The following is a 24,962-nucleotide window of genomic DNA, read 5'->3' as shown; positions in this document are numbered from 1 at the left end:
AGACTCTACAGATCTGAAAACTTCAACACTAGAGACCTCTGAACCAGCACAAAGACTCTTGTCTTTCAAAAAGAGGTGCAAAGGCTGGTGCAAGCACTGCAAAACCAAGACGTCTTTGTTTAGCTCAATTGTAAAGGTGTCCTTCTCTTCTCTTTTGGCCCCTCTTTAAAAGGGGTTCGTTCCCTTTAATATTCCTTTTTGAAATGGCAGTAGTCTCTTCTTTGTCTTTGATGTATATCCAGTTGCTGCAAAAAAGTTACTCCTTCTGCCCTAGGTCAGTGGGATCAGTGTGGAGGTACTGCGAGGCTGCGGCTGCTCATGGAGTGGACAGCGTGGGGGCATCACCTCTTCTGGTGGCCTTGGCACAGGAGGGAGGAGCCGTGGCTTTAAAGAGGGCTGAAATTCAGGCTCCCTGATTTATTTATTTATTTTTAACACCCATTTGAGTAAAAAACCCTTTATCCAGTAACAGAGTGGGGGCACTGTGCAATACAGGCAAAACCCAGTGCTGGACAGTTACTGGGAAAGCGTGGTCTCTCTTGCAGTTTGGCATTGGTTCCCTTTGTCAGACAGATGCCACTTGTGCGAATTCAATAACTGCTGCCAGCTCAGGCGGGCTGAACAATGCACTTGTAAGGTGGGCATAGGTGAATACGGTCAGTGTGCCCACAAATACACCCTGTGCACACTTACTGCAATATTTGTTTTCATTTGGGCTGGGAATGGTGCCACAGAAAATATTGGTAGCTTTCTCGGCTACTAAAGTCATCTACTACTCTTTAAATTTAAAGAGGAAACCAGTTGTTTTCTTTTAGGGCTATTTTGGGCTACAAACCAACGTGAAGCATTGAAATGATGGAATGACACTTACTCCTGCTGAAAATGCCAAGTGCTGTGTAGATCTGCTGTGTTTTCATTTGATTGTGTGGCTGGTATTTCACCAGCCTGGCATTTTTTAAGGGGTACAGCTATTGTTTTGTGAGATGTTTGCATCTCTAGCGCATAATTTCAAGTTCCTAAAAAAAAAAAATCCCACTTAAGCACATTATAATATTTTAGCACTGTATAATGTTTCGCTTATGTGGCTGTACCCTGCAGTAACTGCCACCAGTAAGAAAAATACTCTTCTTATAAATATTAAGGCAGAACATTTTATTAGTGATCTTCTTTGGTAAAACAGGCATTGAAACAGAGTTGGCAGTAAGCAGTTTTCCACCTATGCTATGATCGTGCTTCGGTCAGGTGGCATCTGTAAGGACTTTCTCTAAGAAATATCTCTGCCAGGTGACTTTCCAGTAAGGTTTTGCTTTGGGATAGGCAATCAATTTTTCTTTTTGGTTATTTCTTCTCCCCCCATTAATGGTTTATTCACTGAAACGTGGGGTTTTTTTGAGTTTGGGACAGCTAAGAAACTCTGGAGCTGGTTATAAGCTACAGAGAGCTGTAAACAAGTGATGTTGTGTCGTTGGAGCTCCCAGGCTGGGTTAGGCACACGTGTGGTGGGACCTGAGGTGCTAAGCAATCACTACAACCACAGGTTTGACTTAAACTCACCTCTCCCCCCTGCATGCATGCATATGCCCACGTGCTCTTTTCCATCCTGTGCCCAAGAGGACGTCAATCCTCCAAAACCAGGGAGATCCAGATGAAAGTCCTCTTTCTGATGAACCTAAAATCTCCCATTTTCCACTTCTCCTATGGGAGGCACGTTTGCAGGAGGTTTTCCTGAGTTACTACATGAACAGATGCTCCTGGAAGAGTTGTCCTTAGTTTGTCTTGTAATTAGTCGCTTATGCTTTTTGTGTAACATTTAAATATTGAGGCAGTAAGAGAAAGTGAGAGCTTGGTGCTGAAAAATTCCTGTTCAGGGTTTGAAATACCTCTTTTCTCTGGTGATACTTTTTGAATTGTTTTCAAAAGAAGAAGAAAACTGAAGCTTCTTTTTGTTGGTCAGGTCTTTAGGATCTCAAGAGCTGAAAGGTACAAGACACACAGCCAGCCATCCATCACTGCTGGCTTTGCATGATAGCTTGTGAGTACCAGCAGCAACATTTTGCCATAGTTTGCAAAGCCAGAGGAGAACTTGAACCAACTATTGTGCCTGCTAAACTATGGAGAATTAGCCCAGCTTCATCACTGGTTTGGTTTTTTCCTTCATATTTCTCAGATAGAGCTTGAGTTTCACACTTTTTGAAAAGTTGAGCTCTCTCTCTTGATGGAGCTGTGGTCCATGGATCCCACCAAGGTTGGTAAGTTCATGAAACCCAGGGCATTGATGATCTCCTGAACAAGCCAGCTGGATCCACTGGGGTTGATGGTGCACAAAGCTGCCTCTCGGTTACATGCTCGTGTCCTGTTTGACTTCAGATTTGTTATTCTAGAGGCAAAGTTTAGCCTGTCCAAAAGACACTATTGTGCAAAACTTGTACAGTCTTCAGTCCTTGTCCATTGCAACATGTCTGAGATAGGGATCACTCTGGCTTGCTCCTTCAGCTCCCTGGGCCAGCACCGGTCATGCTGGGACGGTGGGAACCTGCCTGCCGTGCATCTCCCTTGTCCTGCGTGATCCCCCGCACACGCTGGCGGCTGGCTGCTTTTGGGCAGGTCTCCCTGCCGGAGACAAGTACCAGGGAGGGCTGCCTGTCTTGAGGCTGTTTGCAAAGGGGAGAGGGAGCAGGAAGAAGGCATGCTCTGTTTTAACCCTGCCTTGCTTTTCCTGTTAGGATGAAATTACTATGAATGCAACTATTTGAATTTATGATATCTTTTAACCTACCCTTTTCTGGCAATGAACATAAATCACATCCTTTTGCAGCCTCTTGTTTCCCCACATGAGGCAAGTCTTGTTGTGTTCGCCACTCAGAGCACAGCTCTGTGCTTCATTGTGCCTGCCTTGCTTTTCTTGAAGGTAGCCTGGCCCGTATTAACCTTTGCCATGGATGACGAGGATTGCGCATGTTATTCCAGATGAGGTCAGTGTCTTCTGTGGCAGTGTTCACTCCTGTTTCTGCTGGGCAAGGCTTGTTTGGTACATCCTTTGATTTCATTGGCTTTTTTTCTCACTTCTATCACATTGGGGCTTATGGTCCTCCGGGATCAATACAAAAGGTCTCTGTGATTGCCTAGCTTTGTGTCATCAGCACAAGTCTCTGGTACATTTTTGTTCTTTGCACGTCATTGCCAAAATCATTAAAAAGCCTGGTCCCTTGAGCCAGATAATTCTTCTCTCAGCACAACCTCTTTGCAGAGTTTCTTATGCATATCATAATTCCTATGCCAGGTTTTGTCATCTTCAGTTTAACTAGTAGTTTCCTGGAAAGATCTCTTCTGCCTTTTCGTCCCCTGGAAAATGGCCATCTTGTTGAAGAAAGAGATCGGAGTTCCGTGCCACAATCTGTATCGCGTTTTCCTCAGTTTCCCTTTCTTCCCACGTTGTTCCCTTTTCCGTCTCTCAGGTGCATTCTCAATCCTTGTGTGCCATTGAGGCCAGCCAGATGTCTATGTCCTTGCTGGGATCACTTGTTTTCCAGTCCCAGGATCCTGATCTGCAGGTTTTAACGTAAAAATTCTTGTCTGTACCCCTGTGGTTGCTTGCACCACTGCTCTCGTAGCTTTGGGGTACGGATTCAAAACTCCCCCTGACCGATACATTTTAAACTCTTTGAATCTTGCTCCTCGGATACCTCAGAGGTGGTGATTCACATGCCTTGCTCCCCCGTGCCCTCACTGAAAGTGAAGGCAAAGTGTTCGTTTTATTCCAAGGCCGCACTCAGGGCTGATGGGCTCATCATGAAGCTGCTTTAGTCTGACTTCTGATAGCGTTGGCTTTTCCTCTGCTGATCGGTCCATTCCTCCACTCTGTGGCTGGACTCGGTCCTCCCTGCCTGCATTTCTTCAGGGTGTGGGCGCACCCCCTGAGCCCCAAGGGTGTCTTCTCCCAGGATTACTACCTCTCATGGGTTTTGTCCCCTCTTAATTAAAGAAACAACACCTGACATGTGGCCTTTGGCGCCGCGCCGCGTGTTCCTCCGGCGGGGGAAGAGCTTCCAGCAGGAGCTGTGTCAGGAGATGTGATGTACGAGTTGTGACTAAAACCGGTAAACCCAGATAAACTTCACTGCGGTGCGGATGCATCTCCGGGACGGCGTTTGAGCGATCAGGTTCTGTCAGGATGTGCGAGATAAAATCTGAGTGCTTAATTTAACTTTGACAGCGGCAAACTGGTACAGACCAGCTGAGTTTTGCATGAAGGCTTGCTTTTTTTTTCTTCTTCTTCCCTGCATGCTGGAGAAACGGCAAGGGTTTATCCTGTGGTAATGCCAGGCTGAGAAACCTGCTCCTTTGTGGCTGGTGTCATCGCACTAGGTGAAAACAGCAGCCATTTGGTCACATGCTCGCTTGCCTCTCCTCCCAGGCTCTGAATAAGCAGTAGTTGTAATTCCCAGTGTTGAGTTTTGTGAAGCACAGCTGCCTCTTCACCTGGGGCTCCTTTTTGTTTCTCCCGTCCTCTCCGGCAGTGCCAGCGGCAGCGCTCTGCTCAGTGCAGGCTGAGGCTGGTTGTCCTAGTGGGTTTTGGCCTGAGTGAACTCCTGGCATCAGGCGTCTCCACTTTGTCCTCTCCCACTGCCACTTCTACCTGGAGATGCCAGAGCAACCCTGCCAACATGCCCAGCAATAAACTCTCTTATTTTCAGGAAGCGTGGGATGTTTAACATGTGCTTTCTGCTGGGTAAATGTGGCTTTCCTCCTTGGAGTTGCCCTGTGTCCTTTTAAACTGGGGGTATGGCCACCTTGGGTCTTTCTGCAGTAGACAAGGGTGCTCTATATTTGTGATTAGCAGAGAGGAAAGGAGCGATGGGAAATTCTGAGGTGGCAGAGGAGGCAGGCTGCCAGGCGGTAACAGTGCCCTGCTCTGCCGCACGGCAGCTGCCGGCCTCTCCATCCCAGCCTGGGCAGTGGCCACAGCAAACCGGTTCAGCGAAGACCCAATCTTGCGGGGTACTGATTTAAAAGCAGGAGCTCACAGGAAGAGATGCTGGTACCAAAACTTGCACAAAGTGTGCTGTAACCTGAAAAGGACATCCTCTGCTTCCATCCTTTTCCCTACTATACTTCCCTTGTGGCCTCATCCTGGAAGTCGTCGTTACTTTTATGTCCTATGTACTAACTATACAGTATACTCTCTAATGCTTCTGTACCTTAGAGGGGTCTCTGTCAGAGAGACTGTGGCCAAAATGTGGAAGCTACTCTGATAGTTCATCCACCAGAGTTTCATTTGCTGCCTGTTTTTCAATAGACCTCTGGAATCCCTTCCTGGTATTTAAGTCGGGGTGTCTAAAATTAGATACTTGTCTTCATATCTCAGGCACCATCTTAATGATCTGTGTGAGGTCTTTGGCATTGCTTGAAAATCAGATTACTTACCTCTGTGCTTAAATGAGGATATACACGAAACACTTCCTCTCCAATTCCCCCCTCTCCCAATTATCAGCCTTAATTTTCTTTCCACAACATTTTAATCCTTCCCGTCCTGCCTGCAGAGGCTCCCTGGTCAGTCAAGCCAAGGGTTTCAATTTTTATTGCTGGAGATCCTGGTGCTGGGTGGTTCTTCTGTGCATGCATGGTCTCTGCCATGTCCAGCTCTGCTTCTCCCTCCTCCGCCTGCTCATCTGGAGACAGGACAAGGGGCAGTGGCCTCAAGTTGGAACACAGAAGTTCTGCACCAAGATGTGGAAGAACTTATTCACAATGAGGGTGACAGAGCCCTGGGACAGGCTGCCCAGAGGGTTGTGGAGTCTCCTTCTCTGGAGATATTCAAGACCCGTCTGGACACCTGTCTGTGAGACCTGTTCTAGGGAACCTGCTTTGGCAGGGGAGTTGGACCCAATGATCTCTTGAGGTCCCTTCCAACCCCTGCAATTCTGTGATTCTGTGATCCTTGGCTGTGCAGCGGATCCATTCTCTGATGGATCCATTCAGGGCTCTGCCTCCTGCTCTGAACATTTTCTTGTTACTTCTAAATAAAGCGTTGGTTTCTTTAATGTGTTTGGCACATCCCATCCTCACTGTGTATCAGCAGTTCCCTGCTCGCTTGGCTCAAGCAGAAAGCGAAGTGTAATAACAATAATGCATTACCTTAAGGTAAATAAACAAACCACACCTTACTTCTATTCCAGCTGCGTTTTGGGTGTTCTTTTTATTTCAGTAAATGCACACGCAGCCCTTGTAGGAACCTCTCTCATTCTCACCCTGCACGGAGGCCAAGTGGACTCCTTCCTTCCTGCAGCCCCTTACTGCCTTACTGCTGGCTGCAGCTTTCCCCCCCCCCCGCAGCCCAGAGCGAGTTATAAAACCCCTCCCACTTCCCAGGACGCAGCACGCAAGCTGCTGTTCGTCTGCCCCACAGGCTCCAGGGAGTTGCCCCTCTGGCTTCCCATAGATTTGCTTATGTCTGATGATCTGAAATTAGAATCCTTTCCCTGCTTTGCCCTTTTCTGTGAACGTGTAAAACCTTGCAGATTCGCCCTAGGGAAGAAAAGGGGATTTTCCCACCATTAAAAATAAAAGGGAAAGGAAGGAGAAAGACTTAAAACGCGCGTTCAGATACTTGTAAAAATGATTTGAAAACAAGTGAACCCACAACCATATCAATTATTCACATCCCCTGGTATAAATATAGAAACGCTGAAGAAGGGGCTTTCCCTTGGGCTACCTGCGTTTCTCTTCCATTACTTTATTACCAGGGCCCCCCTGTGCTGTGTCAGGGCCGTGTTTCTGGCTTTGTTTTCTTTAGCTGTGATTGGGGGATGGCTGACTGTTGGCTATGCAGCAGTTTTAGGTCTCCTAATGGACCTTACTCCCTCCCTGTCTTTTTGCCCTTTCTTTCTTTCTTTCTTCCCTCCCTTAGAAATTCTCATAGGCATGGTGCTGCAGCTGGAGGAACAAGGCTTCCCACATCTTTCCTTTATGAGATCTCCACAAAGAGAACGTGGGTTTATTTTTCTTTCCCCTCCTCTTCATCTGGAGTGATCACCCAGCATTGTTCTCTTAACTGTGACAGACACGAAGGTTGCACATTAGTGAGACAGTTGCAGGGGGGGTTTGGTAGTTCCAGCTCTGAAGGCTGATTCTTGCAGAACTGCGGATGGTCCCTCCTGCCTTGTCTGGACAGTCATTGTTGTCAGACACGGGTTTCAGGAGCAGCCGTTCACTTCGACAGGTACTCTAAGCCATGCTTGGTTTAAAATTTGTTTTTATTACAACCTGAAGGTTTCTATGGCATTTTATATATCACAGAAAGAAAACAGAAAAAGGACCGTGCTTTTCATTTACTTTCACTAGTTGGAAAGTCAGCCAGCTTCTGCAATCCGTTAGAGTTGGTCTTGGAGCTCAGTGTCGTTCTATACACAGTGTCGAGAATGGGAGAGCTTGGGACATTTCAGAATCACACTTCTGAATCCATGTGTGCACCCAGCCCTCTCATGGAAAGCCCTCTCAGACAAAGATCTGGGCATAGAGCAGCCTCCACCATCCCTCCCTCCCTCTACCCATCTCTCCGCCCACCCACCTGTGGATTGCAGTGTGTCATTTTGAGGAGGGCAGCCCAGGGTTATGGGATGGGGAAAGCCGGAGTTGTCAGGGCATCGGGCCCCTGGAGCATGCTAGAGCACTTACCTTCTTCTCGGGGTAGGTGATTTGATAGATTGATTTCGGCAGCAATCCATATTAACTAGAGGTAATAAAGGCTAACAAAATGTGCCCTCCAGTGATAAATAAAGGACCTGATTCTCCATTTCAGGAGACAGGATCGAACAGCGGAGTTACAGTGGTGTGGAACTGGGATTGTGGGAGGGGAATGCAGCCCAGAGCCACTGATTAGTAGTAAATAGTTTCTGTAGGAAATGACTACTGCTTTCTTCCTATGTATATACATCCTGATGGCTTATGTTAGATTTACTGAGGGCTTCTCAAAGCTTAATGACCAAGTGATCTCACATCTGCAGTTGCATTTGCGATCTGACAAAAAAAATGATGCATCATAAAATCAGGAAGTAAAAATAGAATTGAGAGAGAGCTGTCATCCTTCTAGCCAACTCCTCGTGTTCACCGGACAAGGGGATATACTTGCATACTAATTTTTCCTAGCTGGAAAGAAGAGGTTCTGCTTTGGAAAGACGGCTTTCAGAAAACTACAGCTTCCATAGTTTCCATCCATTAATCTTCATGTTCAGTGTCCACAACCAGAAAGAAAACAGGTGTGCCAGGTTTTTCTCCTAATCTCTTGGCATGGCAAACTCCTCCCAGCATGCGAAAGTCAAACCTCTCTTTGCCGTACCTAGAATCGCCGGTAGCAGATGTGATGAATAACAAGGAGCTCCTTTAATTTATTCTGCTTCCCGACCATGCATTCATTTAATCCATTCATGGTGGTTTGCTGCAAGCTTCCTCAGTTTGGATTGACCTGAGTTGCTGTGTGATGAGCCCTGTGGGAACTCCTTGGCCTGATTTTTCAAGGCGCCGGTTTGTGGTTATGGAATAAATACAGCTGTGCTACTTCCAAACTGCCAGAGAACGAGAGGGGATGCACTGATGTATGTAGATGTCGGCATAGCCACATGCATTCATGCATCATAGATGCAAACATACATATGTGAGTGCACATGTATGTTTGCAGGAGTCGGCTCTTAAGGCTGAATACTTTGTCTTGAGCACAGAAGTTTGAAAATCGTGGTTTGATGATTCTTTTTTAATGAGATGAGCTGTGCTATGTCTGAGTGTTTAGGAGTGTCCATCTACCCTGAGAACAGTTATGGGCAAGTAACCAGTGGTCTGAACATGTGGTCGGCTTCCCTCTTGGTCAGAGCAAGCATCCACAGGAGGAAATGCGTCCTGTGTGGGAAAGGGCTTTGTGCTGGGAACCAAGTAATGGGGCTGTGCTCATGTTTGCTTCTGCCTTTCCTCCTGATGAAGGAGCATGGTCATCCCCTTTTGTCAAGACTTTGTGAGGGGGGGACCTAATCTGAGGCTGCTTTGGCACTTCAGACCTTCAGAATTGCTTCTGTGGCCGCTCTTGGGCTGTTGGGTGAACTGGAAACACAGGGATAAGGACCATTCCAATGCGTATTAACCACAGACAAAGTATGGAAAACTGCTGTTCTTCATGAAAAGTGTGACTTGTTTACATTTGGGAACATCTCTCCCAAGTTGTAAAAGTTATTAGGAACAAAGCTTTTCAGGAAGGGATCTATGGAAGGTGAGAAGGATGGTCACAGCGAAGGATGTTGCCAGGCCTTCAGATGTACTGGAGAGTAGTAAGGATTTGGATAATCTGGTTCCCAGTTGTAAACATCTACTTTGGATCTCCCCACATTTTTAACAAACAACTGCAAGAAGTATTTGCATGAGAGGCACAGGCAGTGTGAATGACATTGCATTTGGTTTCTTGCAGAAGTGACCAGAGTTTGCTCCAGCCCACAGCAGATTTTTCTGAATGAGTTACACACTCATCAACAGCCTCTTCAGGGTGGAAAATAATGCTTGGCTGTGTCTGCTTTGGTTTTTTTCTACTTTTGGACAAGTTTTCTGGGGCAGCAGCAGGCAGATCTGAAAAAAAGATGGTTGCAATGCCTGTTTCTTTGGAGGTGAGGAGCACACATCGCAGGGTTGCTCATCATGCAGTGGATGCAGGTGGGAAGCCTCTTGCCTGTAGGACCTTGTTTTGTCAGCAAGATTCCCGTCTTGCAAATTATTGGCAGCTGGCATGGTAATGAGTCCATTTCAATATAAATGAGCTTCATTTTATTAATTTCTGTCAGCTCCTGAGCAATTCATGAACTGCTTTTCAGATCTCAACCAACAGCTTGGGGGAAGAGAGGGAGGTGGGGAGCAGAGAGGGGAAAAGAAGGAGGGGAAAGAAAATGAGAATGTTTTTAATTTAGAAAGGAGCCTGTGACTCTCATCTCTTTTGAGATTCTGGCCAAGGCTGAGAATCACAGTTTCCCCACCAAGCAGCTCTAATAAGATAAAGGGCATCGGTAATCTCTTCCAAGGTTTCCTGTTCCTTGAGACGACTCTTGGAAAAGTTTGTAACTCTCAAAACTCTGCACGCAGCATCAAGTTGATGCTTCACTGCCTGTGTTTGGCTGGGAGAAGAGAGAGTTGGGTGACTTGACAGCCGGTTTGGGCAGAGCACCCAGCCCTCCCGTGGGTTTGTGGTTCTTGGTATCTCACAGGACCCGACCTCGAGCTGATGCACTTGCAGGTGTGCTTGCCATGGGTATCAAGCCAAGAAGGGGCTGGGATTTGGTACCCACGTGAGTGCACACTGCTCTTCTGAGTTGTCTTGGAGCTAAATAGGCGCAGACCTGTCTCTCGTGTCCCCGCCTCAGTGAATGCAATTAACCCAACGGATCCTTTCACTGTGCACAAAAATGCATGTAAATGCTCTGCCCTACATGGCTGATTTGCCCTTGAAAAATGTTAATGAAATCCCTGCTCAGATAACTGCCCTTTTCGTAAATGAGGTGGTCTGCACAGAGAAATCTCCGCTGAGGCCTTCCAATTTCAGGCCTATTCCCTGGGCGCTGTGGTTCCCCCCTTTGGGGCCTGAAGTTAAACTCCACTTTACTGGAAGGTGCCTTTCTTAGCAGTCATCCTTGGACCACAGGTGTGTCATTGGACCTGAGGTTTTCTAGCTCTGCCTTAGACAGACTGTCCTCAGCCACAGGGTCTTAATGTCTGTGGGGATTCGTCTTCGGAGGCGGGTGTGTTATCAGACCCGAGGTTTTCCAGGCCTGCCTCAGCCAGGGGGTCTTAATGTCTGTGGGGATTTTTATCATCTGGAGTGGTAGGAACAGCAGCTCTCTGCATTCAGTACTTCGGGCTGATGGTGCTTGACTGGGCTTTTCATTTATTCCACCATCAATCAGAGACAACATTGGGTTTTAAGCACAGCACTTGTCTTGTGTTACACAGTGTTTCTTAGGTAAGTGATGATAACAGGGCCTGTGGAAGACGCCCTCCTGTACAGCCCATTCCTGCTAACCCTTTGTCTGATTTATTATTTTTTTCTCTTTTCTCTTTCTCCCCTCTTTCTCCCCAGGTTTTTGGCATATAGTCATAGACTCTGACGCGAGAGTAATGGAGTCGCTGAGTGGCAGGTGCTGACAGCTTCTGCAGTCCCAGTAACTGTTCATTTTGGTGTCATTTGCAATTCTATACCTCTAAATGCCACAGCTCTCTTGGGGAAGGTTGCGCTGGACACCAGTACTGCCTCGGAAGGTACATGTGTGTCCGTATATTTTTCTTCAGGAGTTTGCTGTGTGGTATAATGGTTCGCGGGGAGGGGAAGAATTGGACAAGCTGCATGGGGATTATGGTTACGCCCGTTTAGCAATACAAAGGCATTTAAATGGCTATCAAGCAGCTACTGATGACATCTCTTCCTCCCTCTCTCCTCCTCTTATTTGAATTGCCTGCAGGGCCTTTTTGGAGTCCATCCCGTGCTTTAACATATGTAAGAGCGGCTTGACAAAAAAGAAATGGCTGGTTAAAAGGTTCTGATTTGAAAGCAATTAAATATGCTGCTGGAGTTTCCGAGAAACTCAAAGGCTTAGTGTGGAATTTCAGCCTCTCTCCTGCCCTTTTGAAAAAGCACATTTTAATTACAATAAAATGTGTATGTTCACACTTGGTTATTAGTATTGTACATTTTTCTATGTGGTTCTTGTGAGTTCAGTAAGAATCTTTGTTGTTGGCTGGCAGATTTTAGCAAAAGTTTATTTCTGTAGGCTCATTGCTTGCTGTGGATTTAATCATTGTTCTGGTTCTCACAGTCTTCAAGCTCCACTCCAGGAGAAAAATACAGATTTGTCACCAGGGCCTCCCACTACAATCTAATTTTAAATTTGCAATCTGTTGTCTTGCGAGGTGCTTCAGATTTGGTTGGAAAGTTAATACATTTCAGATTTTCTTCTGGAATGAAAAGGCCCAACTTTTTGCACGTTTGAGAGTTAGTAACTTCAGTTTGGCTGAAATGAGTATTTTGGTTTTGTAATTATTTTAAGAAATATTTAATTCCAGGGAAAGGGAAGATAAAGGAATTTTCAAAGAAAATCAGAGTCTTTGATAGGGCCATCTTCATCCGTGGCCACCTGGAATGTGATCATCTCTCTGTGTAACCATTTTCTATAAGACTCATCCAGCGAAAACTCAGCAGTTCAGCTAGAGTTCAGTTTGTCTGTCCGGGGTAGTTGATGGGAGCACTGTTTTTTCCAAAGCTTTCCTGTGCAACTTGTGTTCTGCCTGCTGATATCCTAATGCTCATATCGATATTAAGTTTCAGTTTTTAAAAAAAGCCCCAAACCACCACTCAAAGCCCTGTACTGTGTCAATAAGCAGGCTCGTGATTTTCTTGGCCCTGGTCCCTTGAAGACTTCCACAGTTTTGCCATTTTCCCTGCTGTGAACCATGAAGGAGCAGATCTTCTCCGGGAGGATCCTGTCCCAGAGCGGCCGGTAGTTTGATGGTCAGGCCTCTTATCAAGGATATAGAGGAACAAGTTGCCACCCTTCATTTTCCTGGCTTGGGCCGCAGATACGAATCTGGATCTTCTGAGTCTTCGCAAGCCACTGAGTCACCCAACTGGTGCCTCGTCCAGGAGACGTGCCTGTCTCCCCGCTTCGGTTTACAAGCCTATCCCTCTTGGAGCAGAGGAGCCTTTCATCAAAATCCGTCTATTCCCATGAAAAGTTTGGGTTTTGATGAATCAACATTTTCTGCTGAAACATTTCCAACTAGTTCTGCTCTGCCGTGCAGGGTCTGTGGGCGCTAATCTCTGCTGGCTTCGGAGAGTAATTCAGAACAGATTTCTGACGCGTCACAGTCCTTGGTCAAGCGCGACAGACCTGTTTAAAGTACCAGGACGTGTCACGCTTGATTTATGTTGTATCCTGGTGGTACCTTGATAGGTCTTTAATGGTCACCTCTGGTTTCGGCGGCTGAGCTAACAAGGGGAGCCTTTGTCCTACCGGCATTTGCGTGCAGCTCCCATTAACATTACTCATTTTCTTAATTTGATACAGATTTTTTTTTCATTGACTGTGCTAAATTCAGTTAAGCCGTAGACAGGCAGCATCTGGCAGTTGTAGTTGGAGCAGCTTAGGAGGTTTCTGCCCCCGGGGTGTCTGGCTGTCCCCTGGGATAGGGAGGTTGGGGCTCCCCTCCCCAGTGCTCACTCCTGCTAGCTGGAGACCCCAGCATCTGCTTCAGTGCAAATTGGCATCTTTCAGCGCTGCCTTTCCACATCTGCCTGAGCTGACCTTACAGCTCGCTGCTGCCAGAAACTGGGGGAGGTGTCCCTTGCTGTCCTCTGTTCCCCAGCTCCCATGTTACCCTCCAGCCATGCTGCCCCATCCTCACCCCACTGCATCCCCAGGTGGGCACCCTCTGGCACCTGCTAGTTGAATTCATTATCCCAGCAAAAATAAGCTAATAGAGGAAAATCTTGTCGTGTCCACCTCCCCTCCCCCCCCCCCCAGGTTTATTTGCTGCTGTTTTAGCTGACTCAGGTGCATGAGCACTTGAGCTGGTTGGTGGAAAAGCTCAGCCAGAAATTCAGAGGGGAGGCAAAAATGGGGGTGAGAAGGTAGGAGGAGGGTTCCTTCCAGGGGGAGCTGTTTTTCTCAGGCACCCCACAAGCAGCCACCTTCAGATTTACTCAAGGTGGGCTCAGTCTGTTGTGCCCTTGGGCATCCCTGATGAGGGATGGTGACAAACTACCCCTCCTTGAGTGACAAACTACCCCTCCTGGCATTGGATCAGCTGCACCATTGCTACCTGCAGCCCCATTGCACCCACCCTGTGAAGAACACACAGTGTAGTGTCGGGGAAATCAGTGGGATTAGGGTAAGGCTTCCTCAGTGTCCTAGGTAGCAATGGGCTAATTGCTGGGATAGATAGCCGTCTGGGGGATTTGCAAATGTGTCCTCACCTAAAGCACCAATCCACAGAATTAAAAAGGGACAACTCTTTACTTTGAAGTCTGTCACTTCTTGCCACTATCTGGCAGATACTTCTCATTGTGTGAAATCCCTCAGTAAACATTCCTGCCACCATCTGTGGAGAAAAGACTTTCCTCCTTCCAGGAGAGTGTTGCTTTACCAGCGTTATTTCCCCACGGGACGCACCCAGAGCTGCTGCTCCTTTCTGCGCCAAGACGTTTGTGGTTCTGTTGCTTTTTGGCTAGATGAAATTTTGCCTGGTGTGCATGGAGACCACATCGAGGTGGTGGCACAGCGCTGCTTTCTGTGGCCATGCTGCCCAGCGTCTTCATCATCAACTGTGCGTTGCCGCGCGGTGTGGTGTGCAGGGGATGCTCCTGCCCTCCAGCAGCTCTGTTTCTGCAGGTAAAGAGCCACTTTTCAATCCTTGGGGGTTTCAAGAGTACTTTCAGAACTGCTCTTTCTCCTTAGATAGGTACTGAAGTGATGGCTGCATGGCTGGAGTCTGAAGATAAATGCTTGCATGCTCAGACGGGCTTTGCAGCCGGTGGAAATCCTGTCGAATGAGAGTGTGGTTAGCAGGGATGTCATAATCAAAGCAGCTAAAAGCATTACCCCGTGAGGGTTCCTTTTGCAGGATGGGGAGTGTTGAGATCTGGTTTTAGACATCAGTGTGGAAGACAAAATGCAGCTCTTGCGCTATAAAATGTTTTAGAAGCAAAAGCTAGCTGATGTTTGTTTTTCAGTCCGCTCCATGTCAAAGGGCTGTAGCTTTTAAGGAATAATAAACCCTGTCTTGGGATTTATAATGCCGTCATTTTTTTCCAGATTAAAACCTGCCCCCTGTTCAGCTCATTTATTTTTCTAAACAATGCATGATAACCAAGTTTCATGACAGTCAATGGGAGTTCAGCCATTAATTTCAGTAGATGTAGGCTATTTCCTGGTGTACTTTACATGACATGCATTTATATTTATTTTAGATATAGAAATGCCCAGATCTTTATGGAAGTGACTGTTACTCCAGCACAGAACAGATTTTTACCCTTGGATGTGACTTACTTAGCTGGGTGGAAGGGTAGAGAAGCAGAGTCCTGTGACTTGCCCCTGTACTCAGCACTGGTGAGGCCGCACCTCGAGTGCTGTGTCCAGTTCTGGGTTCCTCACCATATGAAGGATATTGAGGTCCTCAAGCAAGTCCAGAGAAGGGCAACCAGGTGAAGGGTCTTGAGGGGGGCAAATCTTATGAGGAGCGTCTGAGGGAGCTGGGGATGTTCAGCCTGGAGAAGAGGAGGCTGAGGGGAGACCTTATCACCGCCTACAGTTACCTGAAAGAAGGTTGTAGAGAGGTGGGCAGTGGTCTCTTCAGCCAGGTGACAGAAGATAGAACAAGGGGAAATGGCACAAAGCTGTGCCAAGGCAGGTTCAGATTAGATGTTAGGAAAAAAATTTTCACTGAAACAGTTTTTGGGGCCTGGAACAGGCTGCCCAGGGAGGGAGTTGAGTCACCTTCCCTGGATGTATTTAGAAAAAGGGTAGATAAGGCACTTAGGGATATGGTTTAGCATCGGATGGGAACAGTTGGACTTGATGATCTTAAAGGCCTTTGCCAACCTTGTGATTGTGTGATCCTGTGATCCTGTGACTGTGGTCGGAAGTATCACTGCAGAAGTGCAGTTCCACCGCACGCGTCCAGGGCTGCCGACAGCAGAACTGCTGTGCCTGTGCTTAGCACAATTGATTCCTCACTTCCCGGGTAATTGGTGTAGGGCTGATTCAGTTCTGTGCAGCAGCGATAGTGAGTTTTTAGATAGCGAGGGAAATACACGAACACATTCGTTCTGTCAGCGTCTGGCTCAATACCCATCAGAGCATCCTGTTAAAGGAAATTGCCCCAAGAAATTAAAAACTCCAGACTATTTTACTGTCAGGGCAGCTTTTTCTTTTCCCAAACCAATTCTAATAGGAATACCTCCAAATGAGGACGTTTTGCCTTGGAATTTCCGTTCAAGATATAGGGACTATTTATCTTGACATAATTGTCTTGTGTGTAATTCAGGATCTCCTATTTAATTTCAGTGGCTACGTACTTTAGCATTTACTTTTCTTGTTCTTCTTGCTTGTTGGCCAGAAGGAGCCAATGCTACTGATAACGTATTTCTGACATTTGTTGAGTGAGATCACAGACCTCAAAGTGTTTTTCAGGGTTGATCATCACTCCCATCTTCTGAACAGGGAACCTGTTTCACAGCAGGACGTGTGCAACTGAATAATGCAGGAGGCTAGGTATGGAGATAGGGACAGAAACCCAGTCCCTGTGTTCCAGCTCAGTTTTCCCTTTGCTAGATCAAAGTGCTTAGATCTAGTTATCTGCTTCAGAGTGAGTAGGAAGGAAAGGTTATTTTTGTATAGTCTGAGTCACTCATGCTAATTTATTTTTCATAATATGGCTTTCTCGTGTGGGGCTCTCTGTACCTGCTTAATGTTGCGCTGGGTTTTTTTGTTCCAGAAATCAAACCTATCATTATCTTGCTGCTGAACAGCTGAATTTGTACTTTGCTATTTGGTGCTTCAACTTACAGTTCCCAAGGGGAAAAAAAAAGTGAAATCTCAGATAAAGGCGAATATCCATCTACTTTCTGGCATCGCGTTGCATGCAGATAAACAAGAGCTGTTGATTTTCTTGAGTTTGTGGTCTTGATTGGGATTGCAGAGATAATGCTGAGAGCCAAGTGAGTCTGTGCAGAGCTGAGATTGCTGGTGCGCACTGGTGGTAAACTGGCTCCAGTTCACACCAAGCTTCCAGGTTCAGTCCTTTCCTCTTTTACACTCTTCTGCTGTCCTCTGGCTTTTTCCTATGTACTGATTTATCTGAGTTGGATTTATGAATTTGCTGGTATGGTTGCTGGCTCCCTTAATTAATTCTGTGGGATTAATTGCTGCTGTTAAAGCATAAAATCATAGAATCACAGGCTGGTTTGGGTTGGAAGGGGCCTCAAAGCCCATCTAGTTCCACCCCCTGCCATGGGCAGGGACACAGTCCATCAGACCATGTTGCCCAAAGCCCCATCCAACCTGGCCATGAACACTGCCAGGGAGGGGGCAGCCACAGCTTCTCTGGGCAGCCTGTGCCAGGGCCTCACTGCCCGCACAAGGAAGAATTTCTTCCAAATATCTGATCTAAATCTGCCCTCTTTCAGCTTAAGACCATTACCCCTTGTCCCATCATTCTATCCCCTTGTAACAGCCCCTCCCCAACTTTTCTGTAGCCCCCCCTTTTAGGTACTGGAAGGCCACTATAAGGTCTCCCCAGAGCCTTCTCTTTTCCAGGCTGAAAAAGCCCAACTCTCTCTGCCTGTCTTCACAGGAGAGGTGCTCCAGCCCTTGTGCGCTCCTCTGGACTCGCTCCAGCAGGTCCATGTCCTTATGCTAGGGGCCCCCGAGCTGGGCGCAATACTCCAGGTAGGGTCTTACCAGAGCAGAGCAAAGGGGGAAAATCACCTCCCTTGACCTGCTGGCCACGTTTGGTTTTGATGCAGCAAGGACACAAGTTGGCTTCCCGGTCTGCAAGTGCGCATTGCTGGCTCATGTTGAATGTCTCATCAACCAGTACCCCTCAGTCTTTCTCTTCAGGGCTGCTCTCTGCCCAGCCTGTAGTTGTGTTTGGGATTGTGCCAACCCGGGACCTTGCACTTGGCTTTGTTGAACTTCATGCAGCTTGCATTCATGTCCTGCAAGACCTGATGGAAGCTGTGGTGTAGGTTTTGGGACAGGTTCATTAAAAAAAAACCAACGCTCTTTTCGATGTATTGGAGCATGTATGTGTGTTCTTGCCTGCATGTTTGGTTGCCACCTTTAATGGTCCCCACTCTCTCCCCTTGCAGACTGTGACACCATGGGAAACGCGGAGAGCCAGAGTGTGGAGCATGCCTTCTACGGGGACAAGCACGCCAGCCTGGGTCGCAAGCACACTTCCCGCTCCCTTCGCCTCTCCAATAAAGCCTCCCGCCGGACACGGCACGCTTCTTCTGGAAAAATTATCCACCGTAACTCGGAAGTGAGCACCCGCTCCAGCAGCACCCCCAGCATCCCCCAGTCCCTGGCAGAGAACGGCCTGGAGCCCTTCGCCCAGGAGGGCAACCTAGAGGACTTTGGAAGCCCCATCTGGGTGGACCACGTGGACATGGGCCTGCGGCCCGTTTCCTACCACACCGACTCCTCCGTTACCCCCAGCGTGGACAGCAGCACCGTCCTCACCGCTGCCTCGGTCCAGAGCATGCCTGATTCGGAGGAGAGCAGGCTGTATGGGGATGAGCCCCCCTTCCTGGCGGAGGGTGATGGGAGGTCCCATCGATACACGACGAATGGGACAAACTTCATGGAGACGGCCAGCTTCAAGAAGAAGCGCTCCAAATCGGCTGACATCTGGCGTGAGGACAGCCTGGAGTTCTCGCTTTCTGACCTGAGCCAGGAGCATTTAACGAGCAACGAGGAAATCCTGGGCTTGGCCGAGGAGAAGGATGCTGAGGCCACCCGGGGAACAGAGGCTGGTGACAGCCCCCAGCTGCTGGTCACCTGCCAGCGCGCCAACTCTATGAGCGACCTGTATTCCCCCAAAACCCCGAGCGCTACCGTCAACGGAGGCCCGCGAAATGCCTTTGGAGGGTACTGCCGGAATTTGGTGTCTGACATCCCAGATATTGGGAGCCATAAGATGGCATCAGTTGCCACTGAGGATACACCTTCCTACAGCAATTACAATACACTGCCCTGTAGGAAATCCCATTGCCTTTCTGAAGGGGCCACCAACCCACAAATTAGCCATAGTAACAGCATGCAAGGCAGAAGGGCGAAAACTACTCAGGTAAGGCGCTTCTCTTCTATGTGGCGTTTGCTAAGCTGTTTCTGTAGGTAAAGGTATTCCAGGCTGTTGTTTTCCTTCAACACTCCTTTTCCAAGAAGGGGGCTGTACCTGGGAGAGAGCTGAACTAATTGGGCTCTGGAGCTGGCTTGATCCCATCTCTGTTCCGTTCTCTATCTGCAGCTCTGTTAAGGTCTTTTCTGCTCTTCACTGTCTCTGGAAAAGAGCAATTTGCATTTGCCAGCTAAATATTTTCCTGCAGGCTCTGCAGTGCTGACGGTGCCCTTTTTCCCAGGGTAGCTGCCAAAGCTGATGGCTCTGCTCGGGGAACTTGAGTGTGATGGTTGTGCCTGCCCTCCCTGACCCGTTGCCCTCCCCTGCCTGCACACGTGCAAGTGCTACTCAACTCTTGTGTCTGGAAAGCTGCGAGTGTTTCCTCTCCTCTCCATCATATACACACACGTTGGGCAGAAATGTCACTTTTCGCGTTACCCCGGTGTTTGCATCTGTGCAGACCGTCACCCAGAAGTAGTGCTGTCCCCTCACAGGAGACTGACAGTCCTGCAAGCTGCAGTGCTTGCCTCTGGGAGCTGGAAAATGAAGGGGAATATACAGAGAAGATGGTGCTTCTCCTAGTCAGGGAGGATGTCCCATCCTTTTAACAGCCATCAGGGAGCCAAGAGGAGCTTTCCTATCTGGTACCCTCCCACGCTCCCAGCGCCATGCCTGTGACCTTTGCTTGGACGGCTTCTGGAAGGTCTTTATTAACATTGTGCAGGGCTTTTCTTGGCTGTGTTCTGCCTGCTCGAGTTACACAGCACCGCCTTGCGCTGCAAACAGCAATTGTGCCTACAGCTAAGTGACAGGCTGCTCTTAGAGAGGGGGAAGAAGGAGCTCCGAATCCTGCCCACCTGTACAAGCCGCATGTGGCATACACGTTGCGGGCGTATAGCGCCCAGTTTAAGTTAATTTGATGGGCTTCCTGGACCTTCTCCGAGCAGTGGTCCAGCTGCCTCATGGAAGATGCTGGCTGTGGGGTATTTTACGCTGACAGAACGCAGATGGAACGGTCGGTGACACGGGCCGGAGCTGCATGCCAGCTTGCACGCTTCAGCGGCCCCACTGATTCTGTTGGGTGGTTTCCCCCTGCATAGGCCGGGCAGCGCGCGCACACCGTGCTGCGTGACCCAGAAAGAGGAAGAGAAGCGGCACGTTGTGTCAAGGTCGGAGACCGTCAGGCTCGCGTCGCGCTGCCAGGCTGGGCTGTTGGCAGGACACCAGCGTTGGGGAGATACCAGGCTGGGCAGCGTGAGTCAGGCAGGTCGCAGCGTGCCGCAGCAGAGCTGCGGGGCTGCGGAGGGCTCTTGGAGGGCAAGGGGAGTGTGTGTGTCCCCCATCGGCTGGCGCTGACTTGTGAGAGCTGATGGGAAGGGGTTGCTGAGTGACGTACCGGCTCTGCTTGATCTGTGCAGCGTCGCTGCTTCTAAATATAAAAGTGTCATGCTAAAGCAGATGCTGCTGCAGCGTCCCACAACAGCAGCTTTGTACTTCAAAATCAGCTCCTTATTTTTGGAGGTATTTTACGTTGCGAGCGCAAAAGCCCTTTGGTGCTCCATCAAGGGAGTGCAGGATAAAAAGCAGGAGGACAACAGGAAGCACAAAGACTCGATGTTATTTGGCAGCCTTGAACGTAACAGCTTTCATGAAGATTGTTAGGTGCAACTGCTGCCTCCAGCCCTCTTTCAAGTGTGTTTAAGAAAAAGAGAGCAATGTCGCTGGTGAACAGCAGAGCATTTGTTTCTCTTCTTGGTGCCTATCTTGGCATTAAGAAGATCCCTCTGAGGCACTGAGTGAAAGTCACGAATTCGCGTAGCATTGTGCGAGGCTTCGGCTAAGCCCAGGGCAATCACTTTGTGGGGCTGGTTTCACTAGATGTATCTCCTGAGCTTGGAGACAGTGGCTATAAGGAGTCTCGGCAGTGATTATTGCCACATATAAATTCAACAAAATTAAAGCTTTGGAAAGGTCAAATTTCCTTCCAGGTCTTTAATCCTAGCAGCAAATAGTAAGTATAAGATACTTGTCAGCAGTGAAGTCATGTTCGCCCAAACCTACCCTTAGCAAGCTTAGGGAAATGACTCTCATTATGTGTTTGATAGAGTGAAAAGGGAGACCAAATTTGCACACAAAGTAAAAGGACTAGTTCCTTGGTGAACCTGATTAGGTGGCTTTGGATGAGGTGAGAGGAGGGAACCTACCAACCTGTTGCCAGATCTCCGTCCTGACCAGATTCCTGGTCAGACAATATCTCAGCACTTCGCACATTTCTACAACACCCCTTGTGTGGAGTCGAGTGTGGTGGCTACTCTAGCTGAGACGGTGGGAGCTGAGGCGAACAGCGGATGGCCTTACTGCTTTGCTGTTGATGTGCTCGTTGCCGCTGTGTTGGCCTCTGCTGGATGATACTTGGTCACATTTTGGGAATTTTTATTCCCCCTGCCCTTCTCAGTCTTTGAACACTTTCTCAATGGACTTCACTCCCTTGATTACCACCTTGAACATTGTCCCAGAGCCTGCCATATGTGTTCTTATCCTGTAAAACATTTCATGCTATTAGAATCATAGAATCATAGAATGGCATGGGTTGGAAGGGACCCCAAGGATCATAGAACTCCAACCCCCCTGCCACAGGCAGGGACACCAACCTCCAGCCTGGATCTACACAAGGATGCCCAGGGCCCCATCAAGTGGTTTAGTGGACTGAAGGAAAACTTAATGCTTTTTCCAACTTTTTGAACTGCCTCCCCCATCGAAATCCCATGAAATAATGGTTATAATAGGGCCACAGGGCACTGCACAAAGGTTACGCAAGGCCAGGTGTAATATGGTGTTGGACACAATTTTCCCTCTTGGCCTCCAGGCCAGGAGCGAAGATTCTGCCCCTACCATTATCTGTGGTTGGGCTGGGTGATCTTAAAGGTCTCTTCCAACCTAAGTGATTCTATGATTCTATCACTATTGCCTGTCATCACAAGAATTTGGGTTTGTATTTGCCAGTGGTTTGGTGTTTTTTTCTCCAGTTTTTGGAAATTTATAGCTGGGATATTTACATGATTCTTTTAGTCTCACCTGCCCTGGTGCTAGAAATTCTGACGGGTCCTGATAGCCTCTTGTAGGTAGCTTTTCACTAGTCTAGTTCCCACAGAGGTTCCTGAAAGCAGGAGATGCCGACTGCAGTGTAATTCTGAGACCATGACAATCAGCTGGTGCCCCTGTGTTTGAGTCCTGAACCCAGCCACAGTTCCATGCGTGCTCAACTGTATGTACATCGTGGTGTTTTCTGTACAGGCTAAATTTATTAGAGGTTGGCCATGGCTGTAATTTTTGACCACCTCTTCAGAGAAAAGGCATCCTTGAATGTGTCACAGAAAGGAGATGCCGGATTCACAGGCATACATGTTTTGTTGCAATACCATATCCATGGGTTCTTCTTAAGTATGTGGTTTACATTAAATTAAAAAAAAAAAGAGGGAAAAAAATCTCCCTTCCAAATCTAAACCTTAAATTGAACTGTGGGAGTCACTTTCCACTAATTGAGATGGAGAGGTTTTTAATCCTGGAGAGAGAATTATATTCAATATGCACAAGCCATTAATATTCACAGGGTGGCTTTGGGGCACCCACGCAGCAGTTCTGTTTTTCGTAACATTTTAACACTAAGGGTTCAGATCTGCTGAAGAGAGACTTCCCAGGGAGCTCTGCTGGGATCATGTTTGGCTTTTGGAGCTGACGTGGTGTAGGTGGGAGAAGCTTAATTGGCTGACATTTTCACCCGTGTTTGCTCGAAGGGAGACAAGCTCCCGTTGGATACAGCTTGTTCTGACTGGGGGTTGTGAGATCCCCAGGATCCTACAACCTGCTTGTTGGGATCCAGATTTTGTGAAACTGCCCTGCTGTGTCCTGCTTGCAGCTAAACATCTGCCTGCGGGAGATTCCCCTCCCCACACCTCCTCCTCTTCCTCCTCCTCATGGCGGATGTTGAGGCAAATATAACCGCATGCTCCCCTGCTGTTAAGAGTCCTAATTGAAGACTCAGGAGGGGAATTAGGGAATGGGAACCCTGAGATATGGTTTTGTGCCACTTCCAAGGCTATCTTGTCACCTCTTTATTGCACGTTCCCCCTCTGTGGGTAATTTCCAACAGTTCTCTAGACTATCAAATGGGGGGGACAGAGCTGTGCTTGGGCTGTGGGCCTCTTCTGACGTTTCAAACTCCGCTACAAGGGCAGCCAGGCGGAGACACCCAGCCTCTACAGAAGGTGTTCTAGTCGCCTGTGCAAAGGCTGCTTGCCAGGCCATGGTGCCAGCAATGTGTCCATCCATGGTGAGTGCTATGGGTCAGCACAGGCCAGCCCTACCTCATGCTATAGGTCCCACTCCTCCCTGTGTGGTTTTTGTGATGGTCAAGGTGGTGATGTCAGTGGCCATCAAAGCCAGAGATGTCTGTTAGCTTCCAGTGCCAGTATTTGCTTCATGGGGAAGACATTAGGAGTTGTCCCAGGAGGAAAACATTAGGAGTAGTCTTTAGGAGGTGTGAAGCTGTGGGTGGACTGTATTTTCCAGGGGAGTGATGGTATTTCACAAGCAGTATTTAGAGCCTGATCTGATTCCTGTGGGCATTAAAATCCAAGGAGACACGATGGCCAAAGCATTTTTGAATGGTTGTCCACTCACATACGGGAAGGTTGGCTCATTCCTCTCTGAGTTTTATAGCCCAGTTTGTGATTTCCTCTGGAAAGCTCAGTTCCAGCATTAGCATAACAATGGTGCAGTCCAGGTTTTTTACATAACTTTGGACAAGGAGCAGCAAGAAGATGTCCCTCAACTGTGCATGGAAAGCAAAGGTTTTCACTCCAGTGTTTGTTGTGAAACTGAGCTGGGGGAGAGCGGACAAGTTTCCCGCCTGACTGACTTGGAAACTGCACCTCCTTCAGCGCCAGCCCCAAACTATGTCCTTGGCGTGTTAAATCCCCTTTTGTCCAGTTTTCAAGTTTATGGCTATTTTTAGGCCTCTGTAGGTAGCCTGGAGGAATTTGGGATCTCGAGCCTTAAAAAAAAATACACAACCCTGTACAAAAAATTTTGCAGAATATGCAGGAGATGAAACCAAGGGTTTTGTGGGAATTAGATCAGGACGTGCAGAGCAACCAATCTAAAATTAGAATATCTTTCCAGTCAATATTATTTTTTTACTATCTCAGGGAATTTCAGGGCAGGTTATAGTGTTTCATTGCGTTCTGTTGGATGGCTAAGCTCCAGAGAGCTGATACTTGGTTTTAAGCCGTGTAAAACCTTTCTGCAATTTTTTTTTGTGGCATGACCTCAAAATATAAAAGGACCACACTGGGTCAGGCACATGAGAGCACCAGGCAGTACCTTGTACCCCAAATACCAAGTACTCAGGAAAAAGAAAGAAGTGTGGAAGAGTACAGGGTGAACTTTCCTTTAGGGCATCCTTCCCGATCCCAGAAAATCAGCGATTTGAGTCTTCCTGAGCGAGGAGTGCATCCAAGACTGCGGGGTTGACCTGTCCCCCATGGATTCTCTTTTCTGAAATAATTTTCTCCTTCTGGCTTCTCCTGCATCCTGTTAGCTCTCTACATAGCACTTGTAACCTTACAGCGGGCTCTTACAGCCCTCCTCGGTCATGGCTTTTCCAGGCAGCCTCTTCAGCAGCTGAAGCTCTGCTCCTATGAAAGTCATTCCGTACATCTCGGTCTGTAGTTTGGAAAACACAGCTATTCTCAACCTAAATATGATTGTTAATCGGGTAGGCCTTTCATCTTAGTCATCTGACTCCAGATGGAATCAAGGAAAGAAAACAAGACAATGTCGTGTATCATTAAATTATAATTAGTGACAAATAGTTTAGTAAGTGCCTACAAGTAAGATGTTCCTGGCTTTCTGCTGTAGCGTGCAAGAGACTCGCTGAGTCGAGCACTGTCTTGCAGTGCCTTTCAGGCAGAGGTCTCAGATATAGCCTGAGCTGAATCTCCTCATCTCCAAAAGCTGGGGATCCTTGAGTGGGATGATTTGGCCTG

The 24,962-nt window shown here is 47.9% G+C and overlaps 1 protein-coding gene across 3 annotated transcripts in view; it reads left to right on the top strand.

The window, feature by feature from the left end:
• Positions 1 to 17,895: 17,895 nt before the first annotated feature.
• Positions 17,896 to 24,962, top strand: part of TIAM1 (TIAM Rac1 associated GEF 1) — a gene marked incomplete at both ends in the record, with an annotated part of 83,939 nt that continues 76,872 nt past the window's right edge. For all 3 annotated transcript variants that reach the window (XM_084272004.1, XM_084272003.1, XM_084272002.1), the window contains one exon: positions 17,896 to 18,864. In XM_084272004.1, the coding sequence (XP_084128130.1) occupies positions 17,896 to 18,864 (969 nt within the window). The remainder of the gene's footprint in view (positions 18,865 to 24,962) is intronic.

Source organism: Gallinula chloropus (assembly GCF_964237585.1).
Source record: "Gallinula chloropus genome assembly, chromosome: 1".
Classification (NCBI taxonomy): Eukaryota; Metazoa; Chordata; class Aves; order Gruiformes; family Rallidae; genus Gallinula; species Gallinula chloropus.
Note: the sequence above shows the minus strand (reverse complement) of the source record. Positions and strands in the feature narration are given on the sequence as shown.